This window comes from Bos taurus, chromosome 5 (assembly GCF_002263795.3).
Source record: "Bos taurus isolate L1 Dominette 01449 registration number 42190680 breed Hereford chromosome 5, ARS-UCD2.0, whole genome shotgun sequence".
Lineage (NCBI taxonomy): Eukaryota > Metazoa > Chordata > Mammalia > Artiodactyla > Bovidae > Bos > Bos taurus.
The window spans coordinates 110148728-110165414 of record NC_037332.1 but is presented as its reverse complement, the minus strand read 5'-3'; the positions used below and the strand labels follow the sequence as shown (position 1 = coordinate 110165414).

Here is a 16687-nt window from a genome sequence, read left to right as displayed (position 1 = left end):
GCTCTACATCAAGATTCCCTTAGAAGTTTTTAAAAGTACAGACTTTTTTTTTAAGTGGGCTTGGAATTGAACTAGGAACCTGAACTTTTCAAAACCCTAAAGCTTGAGAGATTACTCTGATGCAATTAAGGTCTGGAAAGTAACATTTGAGAACCAGTGTGCACTAGTAGAGGATTCCTTTTTAGTCATATGAACCTAGCTGCTTGGGGGTTTTTTGTTTTTAAATCATCCTTACCATTTTCCCTACATTTTTAAGTGTGTGTTTCTTGGTAATCCTCAAAAAAAAGGCAAAAGATGAAAAGTTGAATATCCTTTAATGTTTACCATTCTTTGAAGGTGTCTTCTTAAAGAATCAAATTATATTTTTAAAGTAGTTACTTGGAAGCTGACTTAGCTAAAGATCAAGAAAGAATATTGAATACTTTCGTGTCTAGTAACATTTTTACACGTGGTTATGTTTGGATCATATATCTGGCGTTCAAAATTCTTGTGTCTTCATTAGGCGGCCGTTCTCGATACCGGACCACTTCTTCAGCCAACAATCCCAATTTGATGTATCAGGATGAGTGTGACCGGAGGCTTCGAGGGGTCAAAGATGGTGGCCGGAGAGACTCTGCAAGCTATCGGGATCGTGGTGAAACCGATAGAGCCGGTTATGCTAACGGCAGTGGCTATGGAAGTCCAAATTCTGCCTTTGGAGCACAAGCAGGCCAATACACCTATGGTCAAGGCACCTATGGGGCAGCTGCTTATGGCACCAGTGGTTACACAGCCCAAGAATATGGCGCTGGCACTTACGGGGCCAGTAGCACCACCTCAACTGGGAGAAGTTCACAGAGCTCTAGCCAGCAGTTTAGTGGGATAGGCCGGTCTGGGCAGCAGCCACAGCCACTGATGTCACAGCAGTTTGCACAACCTCCAGGAGCTACTAATATGATAGGTTACATGGGGCAGACTGCCTACCAATACCCCCCTCCTCCTCCTCCTCCCCCTCCTTCACGTAAATGAAGCCACTCAAGTGGTAGTGACTTGTGCAGACTTAACTACATTTAAAGGAACGCTATCTTTTCCTGTTTTTCTCTTCCCTTTTTCTTTCTCTTTTATAATTTTTCCCCAACCATTGTGATTTGTCTTTCATGCAAATTAGTTAGGATTCACTGCCAGGTTTCTTCTGCCTGCCAAAATGATCCAGTCTGTAATAACAGATTTTGTAAAAGTATATATATGTATGTATAGCCGACTGGAAGAGGTTTTCCCCCCAACTTCTTGCATGTTGAGGATATTTGAACTATTTTTCATCTTAAAAGAAAAAGTAAGGTATTAGGCCCTTTTGTGGGAGCCCTTTTTTTTTTTTTGTCCTGAGTTTGGGGTGGGGGGTGGAGGGTTGAACTCTGCAGAAGATGGCGCCTGTGCTTTAAATTGCTCTCGTACTGGGATAGAAAACCAAGAGGGAGTTCCCTACACATTTTCTGTATATTTTTTTTTTTCCTTTGGTCTTTTTCAAGCTGGAACAAGGTTCCTTAGGCCTGATGAGTTGTTAAGACAGTGCTTTGCCATTGTCATTTTGGCTGATTGCTTCTTTAAGTGCATTTGATAGTTTAAAGAAAAATCCTAATTGGCTTTGTCTCCTTTACATTCTGCTTTCTCCCTTCCCAAGTACTGAAACAACTTTCTAATTGTCAGGTTAGAAATTAAATTGCTGAGATAAAGAGTTTTTTTAAGTGTATCTTTAAAAACCCAAATGTTTATTGCAGTGGTTAAATGTAGTGTCTCAGCATCTGGGTGGAAGCTGCCTGTTTTTTTTCCCCCATGACCAGGGACCATCTGAAATACATCTTCCTAACCAGACAGCTGCTGTGAGCAGAATGAACATAAATGCTCATTGGAAATTTATTAACCGGTTAAATATGCATTCACCTGCAGTGTAAGAACTACGTTTAATTATAAACAATATAGTCAGTGGGGAAATTTTCTTTTTAAACCCAGTATTTGTAGAGCTAGAGTAACAGCAACTCTTTATTGGCTACTCATCCCTTTTGGCCAAGTTATCTTGAAGGGTCTAAAGGGTTTATTGAGAAAGAACTCTTATTGTCTTCATACTGTGTTCTCTTCAGTGCTTTGTAACAGCTTTTGGATGCAAATTTTCCTCAGCATCCTTTCGCACTCAGCTTTTTACAGGTAGGTAGTGCTTAAGAAAAGTTAGAGGACTAAAGCCCAAGTCCTTTTACTTTTCCTCCACCTGAAAGGTAGGTGAGATTGTCCCTTTTGTAGTAATACCAACTGTTTTACTGAGACTTCCTATAGCAGATGGGCCTGGAAAGAAATTTCTGCTCTTGTGTTCACTGTAAAGAGGACAAGGAGATCAGACAGCTTCAGAAATCTCTTCATATCCAGTGTGGGAGTGTTAATTTTTTATTGGTGTTATCAGTATTGTTGATGGTGTAGTTAAAAGGGGAAGGCTTCATTGCATTCTTTGGCTTAGGCCTGAGAGTGCTTACTGGTTTGTAAGATCAAAATATCTAAATGTTTGAGGTCTTTGTTTTCCTCTTAAAACTCTTCAGGGAGAGAGAAGGGATTGTTTCTGAGGGGTACTGGAAAGTGTGGTTGAATGTGCAACATACAGGTAGGTTGTCAGCGTAAGCTGAAATACATGCATGTGAGAACTTGACATCTTTTTTTCCCCTACTTTCCTCTTTCCTAACTTCTCTTTCTCCTCCTCATGGAAGTTGAGGCTGAGGGAGGGTGGTAGGCACAGGAGAAGCAACGGCAGCTCTTCTCTGTGCTTCACACCAAAGTGTCTCCCTGCGAGAGAAGTATGTCTCAGCACTGACGAGTCCACTGTAGACGTTTTTTTAATACACCAAAATCTGATTTAAACACAAAGGTGCCACCACGGGGGTGTCCTCTCTCATAAGTCTGAAAGCATCCCTTTGTGAGAAAGGTCTTGGGGCAAACAAGCAGTAAGTATTTGGTCTGCTTGCTTCCCTTTTTCCACCAGGGATTGTTATGATAAAGACAAAATAACAGCATATCCTGAAACTCAAAAGCTGTTGTGGCCTGAGCACAGCTAAGATCTTAGTATTACTGAGCTTTTCCTATATAGCTCCAGAGTGAAGTTTTCTGCCTTTGTGTCTGCCACTCATGATTCAGGTTCTGCCTTTGCTTCAGAACATGAGCAGAAGAATTCTCGTTTGATGCTAATAATTGCAGTCATGACAAACTCACCTAGGGGAAGGAGTTAGTTCTGCATTAAGCTGTGGGGCTGCTTCTCCCCATTGCTCCCTAACAATTCATTGTGTGGACTTCTCTCATCTAAAAGGTTGGTGGCTTTTGCTTGGGATCAGTGCTCTCTATTTATGTCCTTGCTGGTCTCTGAACACATTCCTGTTGCGTTAAGACTTGAAAGATTTGTAGATGTGTGATGTTCAGGCACAGGATGCTAAGAGCTTATGTTACTATTCTTAGTTTGTAAATTGTCCTTTTGATACCATCTTGTTTCTTTTGTAGGTATAAATAAAACACTGTTGACGATAAGGTGTGAGATTTTTATTGCTTAAAAAAAGGTGTAACCTAATGATAGTCTTTTATTTTTATTTGCTTCAAGACCATGTTCGATTGACTTGACACCTTAGCACCTAAAACTGTGAAAGGGAGGTGGGATTAATTGGTCTTAATGTGAAAAAAACTTGAGTCACAAACCATCAAGACGATACCTAGTAGGTAAAAAGCCTGGGGTGTTTGCTCACAACATTTCCCACCTGGTGGTGACACCTTTGTATCTTGACTCCCTAAGCATGATGGTCTCCTACCTGGAAAGTAAAAGTTCACCACAACAGTATACTCATTTGGGGCTTTTGACTCATACACAGTAGGGTGTATTTCCATATGGGGATTGGCTGTTCGTTAGCATGAGTCTCACTCCAGGGAACAGTAGTTGACTCCATCCATTCTAAGGTTTGCTTGATGGTTCAGTTGACATTGTGAGGATGTACCATACTTGCATGATTGGCCCATTTTAATTACCTCTATAATTTAAGGGAGATAGTGATGAGGAAATAGAAGGATCAGTGCTTTGCTAAATTCCACATGAAGTATTTCTCTGACGTCAGTTGTGTCTAAATGGCCCAGGAGAGCACGTCAGATGGTTTGCTTTGTGTCCTTGTTAGGGTGTAGAACATCTCTGATGGCCTTCAAATTGGCATTGGAAGACTTAACTTCTTTCCTTTAAGGACTAAAAGAAAATTAAGCTGAAATTAGAATTTTTCATGAAAGGACTCCTTTACAACTTTGTATGATCTTGTATCTAATGCCCTTTTCGCAGGGAAGATGCCACTGCAGGTTAACTACAGATAGACTGACTCCCCCTTGGACACATAACCACCACCCCCTCTTTTGGTAGGCCATGAATCCAGCACTTGTCCTTAATTCTGTTTCACATCTCATAGCACATCAACGGTTTTCATCAGCTACACTCTTGAGAAATGTCCCCATCTCCACTGATGACCACCTCCTGGGCAATTGCAACTGCCCCATATCTCCCTGCTTTGGCTGCCTTTTATCCTACACAGCAACTGGTTTTCATATGACCCAGTTGCTGCTATTTGTGATTAGAATGCATTGTGAATGTCTTACCCTGACTTAACAGAGACCCTACTCTGGATTGATATCTCTCACCATACTAGCCTTTTAGTCTTGTATCATGCCAGGCTGGTTTCTGCCTTGGGGCTTACAAACTTAGAAATGGATAATTGTTTGTCCTTTATTGCCCTAACCCAAGTGTCAAATGTCGTCTCACAGCTGTCTTCCCTGCACACTGTATATAAAAGTAGGATTATTGGTCTATACTTTTTCATAGCGCTTAGTTTCCTGAAAACATTTGTCTTTTGCGTTAGAATGTAAGCACCATGAAGCACACAGACTTTCCTGTGTTCACTTCCATATCCCCTCGAACACTGAGTGGATTGTTAATCCTGAGCTGGTGCCAGTGACACTGTTTTCCCAGCACCTACCTTTGGTCACATACAAGTAGAAGAAGTCACAGTAGAAGATGGTTTGTACTACCCCAGACACCACTGCAATTTGGTCATAGAAATTCTCAGTCTGGTATCGCCTGATCCAGTTAGCCAGGTAGAGGGCCCGGTATAGGCCAAGAAAGAACAGATAGTGAGTAGTAATGGTCTCGGCCTCTCCAGTCTTGCTGATCATGAAGAGCTGGGGCAGAATGGCCACTGATTCCAGGTAGATGGAGAAAGTCCAGAGGATCTGAGCCAAAGAGAAGAATCCAGAGGAGGCTGATCAAGAAGGGGCCACCTTTAGTTACCAGAACAATGTTTATTGGTGAGAATACAGTGATGCAAAACCAGTTTAAAGATAACTATTTCACCATTTTTTCAGGTTTTGTTTACTTAATAGTCGCTCCACACAGCTTGCAGGACCAGAGATTGAACCAAGGCCACAGGCAGTGAAAGATTGGAACCCCAACCATCAGATGGTCAGGGAACTCCCAGAATCATGTTCTTGACATTTTTAAATGTTTTCATCAGTGTGTCGTCATTCAACCCCTTTCTTTGAAAGTAAAAAATAAAAGACTCAAGTGTACTGCTTTTTCCAGAACAGTATGAATGTTGCTATGGAACAATTTTTTAATTGTTGCAGAATTCTATCATATATAAATGTATATATGTTATATATACATATATATATGTACAAATGTGAATTTATCATATATAAATTCTATCATATAAACTCGCCTTAACTGAGCCTATGGTTTCTCAAAATACAATCCATGAACATCAGTATCAGAATCTCCTCAGATGCTCATTGCCCCACAGATTCTTGAGTCAGGCCAGACCTACTGAGTTGAAAACGGTCTGGACTGTGCTTTAGTATCCATTAATCACCTGTTGAACAGAGGGTTTCAGCCTTACGTGGTACTGTGATGCCTGCTTTGTTTATGAACACGACTACTTAGACATGCCTATTTCTAAGAAGAGCACTGTGGATAGCTTATTGGTAATTTCTAAACTCATAACAAGTAACGGCCACAGTTGTAGAAGGCCAGCTCTGGTATTACCAAGGTGAGGGTTTTAGGGAATGTGTTTACGTTTGGAAATGAGTACTCTGGGTCCCTTCCCTTACCTCCAGAGGAGTGAAACTGTAGTTCTCAAGGAAGGAAAGGCCAATGACAGGGACCAGAAGAAACTCCAGGCGGAATGTATCATTCTCACTGTCAAACGTTTTCCGAAATTTCCCATAGATCATGTACACTGTGACATAGGCGCAGAGGAGAAAAACCATCTGAAAAGGGAGACAGACACATGGGAATCAATGAAGTCCTTTTCCCAACCTACTTTTGGGGCTTCAAAGTTACCCTAAATTCAGTCGCTAAGTTGTGTCTAACTTTGCGACCCCATGGACTGCAGCAAGCCAGGCCTCCCTGTCCATCACCAGCTCCCGGAGTTTACTCAAACTCATGTCCATTGAGTCAGTGATGCCATCTAACCATCTCATCCTCTGTTGTCCCCTTCTTCTCCCGCCTCCAATCTTTCCCAGCATCAGGGTCTTTTCCAGTGAGTCAGTTCTTTTCATCAGGTGGCCAAAGTATTGGAGTTTCAGCTTCAGCATCAGTCCTTCCAATGAATATTCAGGACTGATTTCCTTTAGGGTGGACTGGTTGGATCGCCTTGCTGGGGACTCTCAAGAGTCTTCTTCAACACCATAGTTCAAAAGCATCAATTCTTGGGCACTCAGCTTTCTTTACAGTCCAACTCTCACATCCATATATGACTACTGGAAAAAACATAACTTTGACTACATGGACCTTTGTTGGCAAAGTAATGTCTCTGCTTTTTAATATGCTGTCTAGGTTGGTCATAGCTTTTCTTCCAAGGAGCAAGCAAGCGTCTTTTAATTTCATGGTTGCAGTCACCATCTGCAGTGATTTTGGAGCCCAAAAAGATAAAGTCTCTTATTGTTTCCATTGTTTCCCCATCTATTTGCCATGAAGTGATGGGACTGGATGCCATGATCTTAGTTTTCTGAATGCTGAGTTTTAAGCCAACTTTTTCACTCTCCTTTTTCACTTTCATCAAGAGGCTCTTTAGTTCTTCTTTAGTTCTGCCATAAGGGTGGTGTCATCTGCATATCTGAGGTTATTGATAGTTCTCCCGGCAATCTTGATTCCAGCTTGTGCTTCATCCAGCCCAGCATTTTGCATGATGTACTCTGCATATAAGTTAAATAAGCAGGGTGACAATATATAGCCTTGACATACTGCTTTCCCAATTTGGAACCAGTCTGGTGTTTCATATCCAGTTCTAACTGTTGTTTCTTGACCTGCATACAGATTTCTCAGGAGACAGGTCAGGTGGTCTGGTATTCCCATCTCTTGAAGAATTTTCCACAGTTTGTTGTGATCACACTGTCAAAGACTTTGGCATAGTCAATAAAGCAGAAGTAGGTGTTTTTCTGGAACTCTCTTGCTTTTTCAATGATCCTACAGATGTTAGCAATTTGATCTCTGGTTCCTCTGCCTTTTCTTAATCCAGTTTGAACATCTGGAAGTTCACGGTTCACATACTGCTGCCTGAGTTGGGACCTACCAAACCTGAGCACGCATATTCTGCCTTCAGTTGGAAAAGGTGAAGTGTGTTTGCAATTTCTGAATTGAATCTGAAGCTTTCTGTTAAGTGACTCCATGCTTCTAACTGGGACTGATGGTTGCTACCATGATGACCCCAAGGTGCCCAGGTGTCCTCTCACTGTGGAGCATTAGGCAAAAATAAAAGAACTGGTCTTTGTCGAGTGATTTAGCAGTAGCGTTCCAGGGCTCTTTTAAAGCCTCAAGTTCTTAGGTCTGCATCAGTGAATTGAGAGCGTACTTCTACAAAGACTAAAATTCCTTGAATCAGGTGATAATCAATGCTTCAGAAAAGTGCTCTTTTCCTAACTAGAGTAGCTGTCCTCCAGCATATAATGGTTTTATAATTGGCCTCTAACCTAGGCCAGAGGCTCTCAAACCTGAATGTGCATCAAAATATAGAGGGCTGCCCCTGCCCCTACCCTCAGGGGCAGGGGGGTTTCACTTAGTGGGTCTGAGTAGGCCTGAGAATTTTGCATTTCTAGCACGTTCCTATGTGATACTGCTGCTGGTGGTCCTGGACCACACTGGCCTAGAAAAGTGTTTGCACTTCAAAACTCAGGTTATTTCCTCAAAGCCTTTTTCTTACAGAACGAGGCACACGTGCTCTGTGTTACCATACCCCCATGTAACAAGACTCATCGCTGCTTGTGATCATATGTTCTGTAAATGTCTATGGACCAGCCTGTCTCCCCTTGGAGAGAAGATTCCCTAAGACGGTCCATGCCCTGTCTGCCTCTGAATCTAACTCAGGGCCCCAAACAAATGTTGGAATGAGTGAACGAATCAATGAAAGAGATCACTTCTTCGTTTCACACATTTGGAAACTGGCCTCTTTGAAGACTAGACCTCATTCAACCATGGCAAGGGCTGGGTCTACAGTTCCCGCCAGGACTGCCCAAGTCAAACCCTTGGGAAGAGAAATTAACTAAGCAGGCAGTGTTTGCTTACTTCCGTGTTGGATTTAAGTAAACAGCAATTTCAGGATCTCGGATTGACGTTCACACTGAGTTCAACACACCACAAGTAAGAGCATCCTCCATTCTACCAATTCTAGGAACAAGATGCCCAGAATCCCAAAAGGACATCTCTGATATGGAGAAAGAGAACTCACTTTTTAGTTAAATATCTTCTGGGAGCTAGGTATATTACATAGATTCCCATCTTATTTTCACAATAGCCCGGCAAGATAGTTAGGATTCCGCCCATGTAGCTTTTTTACCTTAAAAACAGGACTCCTATTAGACAATGTGCCCAACTAAAAACCACATATTCCAGCCTCCTTTGCAGATAAGGATGGTCAGTGACATGTAGATGGAAGTCACTGGAAAGCTCTATGAAAAGGGCTTACCCAGCTGGCAGGCACCCTATTGCTCTTTTTCCCCTTCCTCCTCCTTCCTATCCCGAATGTGATGTGATGGTAGGAGCTCTAGTACCTATTTTGTGACCCTGAGGCAACCTTAAGGATAGATATCACATTCAGGCTAGCTATATAATTTTCAAGGCTTCTTGTTAAAAAATAAGAATTTCAAAATGGCAAAAGCAAAGTATTAAACCAAGCAAAGGGCCCTTCTGAGCAACTGCATGGGTAACAAACTCAAGTACTGGTCACACTAAAGCTGGCAGAGCAGAAAAAGTTAAAAGGAGCTGCCATTCCAGGCTTAGACTACCCACTTCGAGATTTTGTTTTATGAGTGAGGTAAAAATAAATCCTAACCTTATTAAAATAACCCACATCTCTGCTACCAGCATCCAGTTACATTTCGATTTACTGACTCTGAAATCTGGGCTCTTTCCACTAAATTGTGTTGGATGATTGGTTAAAGCCTCAGAAAATGTCTCACTCCAACACAACCTCACAGCTATGACCCAGGGCTGAAAGATGTTCAGTTTCTCCTTCTGTAAAATAGGACCAAACTTCAAAGCAACAGCTTCCCACTGCAAAACGGAATCCAAATGGTTCACCTGCACCATCTGCCCTCACCCAGGCCTCTGTCGGCATCCCCACCACCAGCGGGCAGCCCTCGCCTGCTGTTCTCCCACTGAGTCTGCCTTCTGTCTGCCCTTTGAATACATCAAGCTTGTTCCTGTCTTGGGGGGGTCTTTGCACCAGCTATTCCTTCTGGTTGGAAATGTCTTCCTCTGAGCTTTGTTTCCTGTGTCATTCAAATCTCAGTTTACACATTCCCTCTTTGGAGAGGCCCTTCTTGACCACACTCTCTAAATAGCTCCCTCAGTGGAGTCACTCAGTCGTGTCCGACTCTGTGACCCCATGGACTGCAGCACGCCAGGCTTCCCTGTCCATCACCAACTCCCAGAGCTTGCTCGAACTCATGTCCATCGAGTCGGTGATGCCATCCAACCATCCCATCCTCTGTCAGCCTCTTCTTCTCCTGCCCTCAATCTTTCCCAGCATCAGGGTCTTTTCCAAATAGCTTCCTAGTCATTCTCTATCATGTAACTCTGCTTTTAAAACTTTTTGTCTTTATAATTAAAAGGAAACAGCATCCCATTTTAATTATTTGCATAGCCTTCTCCCTAGCCAGTTTTTCTTACTTGTTTCATTATCTGTCTCCCCAGTTATATTGTAGGTTCCATGAGTACGGGTGTCTTGTATTTCTCCTTCAGGTTCCTAGCTCACATGCATGCTCAGTTGCTCAGTTGTGTGCTCTTTTACCCTATGGATTGTAGCCCACCAGGCTCCTCTGTTCATGGGATTCTCCAGGCAACCTACTGGAGTAGGTTGCCATTTCCAACTCCAGGGGATCTTCCTGGAGATCAGAGATTGAACCTGTGTTTCTTGTGTCTCCTGCACTAACAGGAGGATTTTTCACCACTGGGCCACCTGGGAAGCCCTCTTAGCTCACAGTAGGTGCTCAATAAATATTTGTCAGATAAATGGACCAATAAGCTCTCTGAAAGCTCACAGCATCGTGTTTCCTTTTTTGCTTATTTTTTAACCATTGTAATAGTTTTTATTGAGTTTTTAATATACGATAACTATTGTATATTTACAGGCATTACCTTGTTTAATTTTCACAACAAAACCCTCTGAGGCAAGTATAACGATCTTCATTTTGCAGAGGAGGAAACCAAGGTACACAGAGGCCAGAAGCCTTGCCCAAGCCCAGGCCCCATAGCTACTAACAGCAAAGCCAGGAATCAAACCTAGGTCTGGCTGGTTCCCCAGCCTGAGTCCCCAAGCATAAACTGTCTCACCATCTGGGGGTGCTCAGCAGGCCCCCCACCATGGCTGCCCATCCCCTCACCTTCATTACTGTGTTGTAGATGGAGATGAAGTTGGTGAACAGGTCCAGGTACCTGGTGGTAAAGACGAGAGCGAAAAGGATCTGGCTCTTCCCAGAGATGCCTGCGGTTGGATAGGGACAAGAGACAATAAGAATCCAGGCTCCCAGGCTCACACACACTCCAGAAGCCCAGAGCCTGAGCTGGAAAGGCCTCCAGAGTGCCCGCTTAGTGGTGACACCCTGTCCAGGGCACTGGCACCCCCGAGGGTCAGGAAACACTCCTTCCCATTGATCACTTGAATCTATCCTCTCACCAGACTGTAATCTGTCACCCAGTCTCCAAATAGAGACATGGACGCCGAGTTCACATGGCCCCCGCCCGTGCCTGCCTCAGTTCCTGCTCTGGGGAGGGTGTAGGGGTGGTTGGAGTCGGGCTTGAGAGGAGAGGTGTCAAGGCTTCTCTTCATTCCACCTCCATCGTTCCACTGACGGGCCTCCAAGCTCCATTTTTTTTGGAACAGCTGACTGGCTCTACAAGGGGCTGACTCATCAGGGAGACCACAGCAGGTGGAGGAAGGCACAGGGCCAGGGAGCATTCTATTTCATGTTTCCAAATTTTGAGTAAAAAAAGGTTTTTTTTCTAGTTATAAAAGTTACAACTATTTTTACTCTTTGTAGAACAAAAACCAGGTAATACCCGGTCAGTCGCTAAGTTGTGTCTGACTCTTTGTGACTCTATGGGCTGTAGCCTGCCCATCTCCTCCGTCCATAGGATCTCCCAGGCAAGAATACTGGAGTAGGCTACAGTCGCCTTCTCCAGGGGATATTCCTGACCCTGGGACTGAACCCGAGCCAAGTTGGCAGGCAGATTCTTTACCAGTGAGCCACCTGGGGAACTATACACAGAAATGTAAATTTAAAAACAGCAGTCTTCTGAGTCACAAAGCCTGCATGTGTAACCTTCCTGATCTTTGTTGGCACACACATACACACATACACATACACAACACACCCACAACATATACAACATGTAATGGACGCTCAAACCCACAAAACTGGGTTCCTACTTACCATGCTATTTTCTCATCTGCTTTGGTCTCTTTCCTTTTTGAACTTTTTATTTCGAAATAATTTCAGATTTACAGAAGAGTTGTAGACAGTACAGAGAGGCCCCATACACCCTTCACCCGGCTTCCCCTAATGTTAACACCTTGCATGATGTCAGGCGAGCGTATGCTCCTCGGTTCTGTCTTGTCACGGAATGACGTCACAGAGTGATTGGAGTGACGGACATTAAAGCCCTCGGCATGTCACAGCTCTCGGGTCTCGAACAGACCGTGTTATAGCTCTTAGACAAATCAGTGTTAAAGCTCTGTGTTACAGCTCTATTTTATTTAGAAAATAGCAGGAAAAACCATCCTCGAGGTGTGAGGGCATGTAGACCCAAAGACGCCAAGAGAAGAGCGCCCCAGCACGCAGGAGAGACAGAGAGACCCCCGGCCCTTTGGCTCCTCTTTTTATATGTTTTTTCTCCCCGTGGGCCTGCCCTCTGTAAATTGGGCTAGCCAGGAGTGTTGTTTGTTGTACCTGAGGTCCTCACTCCGATCCTCGGACCTTCCTTTGTTCTATTTTCACAGACTTTTCCCTTCCTTATCTTGTAGCCACTGCCATTCTGGACTCCTGTTTCCTATTCTAACTGAACATTTGCCAAAACTAAGAAACTGATATCAGTAGAGCACTATTGGGGTATCCCAATAGTGGATAGCTCCCAATAGTGAGCTGGGTAGCTCAGCTGGTAAAGAATCCACCTTCAATGCAGGAGACCCTTTCGATTCCTGGGTCAGAAAGATCCCCTGGAGAAGGGACAGACCACCCACTCCCGTATTCTTGGGCTTCTCTGGTGGCTCAGATGGTAAAGAATCTGCCTGCAATGTGGGAAACCTGGGTTCAATCCCTGGGTTGGGAAGATCCCCTGGGGGAGGGCATGGCAACCCACTCCAGTATTCCTGCATGGAGAATCCCCATGGACAGAGGAGCCTGGCGGGCTACAGTCCATAGGGTCACAAAGAGTCGGACATGACTGCGTGACTAAGCACAGCACAGAGCACCGTTGACTAAACTCCAGACTTTATTCAGATTTCACGTTTGCCCATTCATGCCCTTTTCCTGTTCCATATGCCGATCCAGGATTTGAGGCTGCATTTAGCCATCATGCTCCTTGGTCAACTTTTGGCCACTTTTGATACATGGTCATGGCGGTGGTTCCAGGGTGAAGCGAGCAGCCCTGCCTCCCGTTTCTCTCACCCCGTTAAACCCACAGCGGTCTGGGTCCATCACCAACCCACTCCTATGGTCCATGATGCCCACGTTTCTGCAGCCAAACATCAACTCTGTCCTCACTTACCCAGCTCTTCAAGAGTCAGTGGGGCACTCCATCTATTCCAACCACACCCTTCTCCAGGTTTCTGCCACTGCCCACACTGCCAGCTTCTCACCTCCCCTGGCTGCTCCTGTCCTCCTCAAACCCTAATCCTCAGAGGGTGAGCTCTCTTCTCCCTCTATCCCTTTATCCCACCCCACACATGAGGGACCCTCCAGCTCCAGACTCTCCTTGGTTCTCTGACCTACATATTTCTGCCTGGCGGAGCCCACCATCTCCCCCTGAATCCCCTCCTTCTCCTATCTTCCGTCCTTCATTAATGCCACCACCATTCCCTCCATGTTCAAGCCAGAAAACCAAGAGCCATCCTTGAATCTCTTTCACCTTTGTCCCCTCATCTCTGGACTTCACTCTAAAGGTGATGGGTTGATTGGGTAGCTGGACACCCAGAAGTGACATTACTTGATTCAGGGTTTGACTCCTTTGTACACCTGATTGGTACCTTTTCTAATGATCCCTCTGGTGGGAGACATTCATTCTGGGGAAGGTGGGGGGACAATTTTAATGCCTGAGGATGACACTGCTGAAGCCCCTCGCATTTTGGAGGGCTCTGGGTCCATGTGCCAGCTTTCCTACCAGCATGGCAAGCCTGAGTCTCACACTTGGCATATGTAAAATGGACTGACATGAGGCCTAAATAGGATTCAATGTGGAATACAAGTGTCTTCTTGGGGGGTTGGCAGGGGGCCTGGCTGCAGGGGAAGGAGCCCTCTGGGGGAGAGGGTGGAGTCCAGGAGGCAGTAACTGGGCCAGGTCGGGCTGAGACTGTCTACACCACCTCCCAGAGCCCACACTTAGGTCTGGCCGGTGCAGGGGGCCTCAACCGCATTCAGGAGGGTCCAGTAGGAGGCTCTACTGGGTGACACAAGGCTATCCCCCCACATAGCTTCTTTCCACTCCTCCCCTCTTTCCATCCCCAGCCTGCCAGGCCCCTGGGCTTCACTCACATTTTCCCTAGCATTTTGGGAACCCTGGCGGTCTTCAGTGCATTGGTTTTCCACACTCTTTAAAAACCAGTGAATAATTTCCTCCAAAGCAAACCACACACGGAGACCTCAGGACAGAGAGGAGAACAGGAGCCTGGACCTGGCCAGAGTCCCCTGGGGGACCCACTGACCAGGTGCAGACCTCCTACCCTTTGACAGATAAAGACAACTGAGGCCCCAGGTCACACAAGGAGTCAGTGGCAGAGTGCGAATGGAGTGCCAGTCTCCTGCCTTTGGGGCTGGGTCGCTGGGGTGTCACCCAGGCCTGCTCCTGGGGGAGGCGCTCACCTCCTCTGTTCCCAACCAGACCTGTGCTGATCCCTCTCCACACACACAAGGGCCCTCCCGCTCATCTGCCCTTTGCTTTTCCCATTGCTGTTGTTTAGTCGCTCAGTCGTGTCTGACTCTTTGTGACCCCATGAACTGTAGCCTGCCAGGCTCATCTGTCCACGGGATTCTCCAGGCAAGAATACTGGAGTGGGTTGCCATTTCCTTCTCCAGGGGATCTTCCTGACTCAGAGATCTCCTGCATTGCAGGCAGATTCTTTACCATTGAGCCACTCAGCATCTCTGACAAACCATACAATTTAGTTGGTTGCTACCACCGTTGCTGGCTGACGGCCTCCCACCTCTAAATTCAGCCCCACCAGGCCAGGATCTCTGCCTGGGTGGCCGGCTTCTATCCCAGATGCCTGGCAGAGCAGGTGGGGAACAGCGCCCTCTCCTGGTCATGGTGGCTCACCCTGTCCAAGACCCTTCCCCGCAGGGACAGGTCCAGGCTAGATTCTGCCCCTCACTGGAGCCTCTCTCAGCATTCCTGGCCCACTTCCCCTAAATGGGAACCTGAGAACCAACCTGTGAGTGCCTATCTCCCTGGAGACCCCAAACCCAAAAGGCCTCCAGGTCTGGAATCACTCCCTCTGCAATGACACTCACAGCACCCACCTCTTACCCCCAACCCCTTCCCTCCTGCTTCGATGCTGCTCTTTCAGCCTCTCCCACAGCTTCCAGAGTCCCCTTACAAGCCCCCTCCCCTGCTCCAAACTTTCCTTGACTCCCAGTCCCAACTCCCTAGCCTTTAGCAGACAAGGCCCTTTCACATCCGACCAATGTCCTCCGCCGGTGGACTGGTCTCCCCTCAGGACCACCCTGAAGACAGGCTGCTCCCCGTTTCCAGGACATGCCCTGCCATCTGTGACACCACAAGCCTATCCTATGTGACAAGCTGCCTGTCTTCCAGGACAGCAGCACAGAGCTGCTCCCTCCATGAAGCATTCAGGGGTCCACTCCCTACCTCACTGGCCCCCACGAGGAGTCCGTGCCCTTCTCTGTAGGCCCTCACCCCAGCGCCAAGCACAGGGCAGGCGCCTCCAGGACACCAGTGGACAAAGATGGCTGCAGGCCGCTCAGACAGCCTCTTAATGCACTGGGTCTGTTTGGCCACCACCGGTCCAGCCCTGAAACTGAAACGTCTCTGACCCCCCAGCGGGGCCGCCAGACTGCTGGGCAAAAGGGGGACCCCCTTCCACCCTCTCTGGGCTTCTGCTCATGGGCAACTCTGTGCCCACGTGGGCCTAGCTGATGCCTCTCCTGCCACATCACAAGGAAAGCGCCCAGCTGGGGGGTGGGGGTGGGATGGGGGGATGTCTGGCAGGGGGCAGGGGAGAGGGGAGAGGGGGAGGGGGAGGGCAAGAGAAGACCCTGAGAGTCTGGAGCCCCTTCCTGTGTGTTCACCTCCTTCGCCCCGACCTCCCATTCCCCACCTGGGGCATGAGTGAGGGTAGAGGGCAGAAGGGGCCCCAAGCGGTGCTGCTCCTGGGCAGCAAAGGGGGTGTCACCTCCTCTCTATCCCCCCCTTCCAACCACCAGTGGCCATGCCAAGTGGTGGGGGAGGGAGGGAGGCAACCCTCCGTTACCTCCACGGGTCCGTTTCCTCTGATACGGTACAATTGTACATTTTCTTTGGAAGCTAAGCTGTGCGAAGACAGTTTCAAGCACCCCCAAGCCGAAGTCCCCACCCTGCAGAGACATTCAGGAGACTCTTCCCCTCCAGCCTCGCAGCAGGGGCGTGGGGCTGCCCCCTCCTCCGCCCCCGGTCCCCACCTCCCGTCCGAGACGCCCCCACCTCCCGCCCGGGACGCGCGCCCTCACCCGCGCAGCACTTGGACCTCCAAATCTTCCCCAGAAGCAGGATCATGGCCAGGAGATGGCTCAGGTCGCCGAGGATCCGAAACACGTTCATGGTCCGGCCCGCGCGCAGCCAACTCCTGGGAAACTTTTCTGGCGGGCGAGGCGGCTGCCACGTCCCCGGCCCCGGCCCCGGCCCCGGCCTGTGGGTCCTGCGCCCCCGAGCTCCGCGCTCCCGTCCGGGCGC

The 16687-nt window shown here is 47.0% G+C and overlaps 2 protein-coding genes across 3 annotated transcripts in view; one reads left to right on the top strand and one right to left on the bottom strand.

Annotated features, from left to right (window-relative positions):
• Positions 1-3534, top strand: part of DDX17 (DEAD-box helicase 17) — an 18301-nt gene extending 14767 nt beyond the window's left edge. For both annotated transcript variants that reach the window (XM_024991674.2, NM_001101993.1), the window contains 1 exon segment: positions 503-3534. In XM_024991674.2, the coding sequence (XP_024847442.1) occupies positions 503-1008 (506 nt within the window). In that variant the 3' untranslated portion in view covers positions 1009-3534.
• KDELR3 (KDEL endoplasmic reticulum protein retention receptor 3) lies at positions 3523-16687 on the bottom strand. The gene is made up of 5 exons (NM_001192233.1): positions 16465-16687; positions 10909-11009; positions 6139-6297; positions 5010-5262; positions 3523-4231 (listed from the first exon to the last, which is right to left on the bottom strand). The coding sequence occupies exons 1-5, from the start codon at positions 16553-16555 to the stop codon at positions 4191-4193; spliced, it is 645 nt and encodes a 214-aa protein (NP_001179162.1). The 5' UTR covers positions 16556-16687; the 3' UTR covers positions 3523-4190.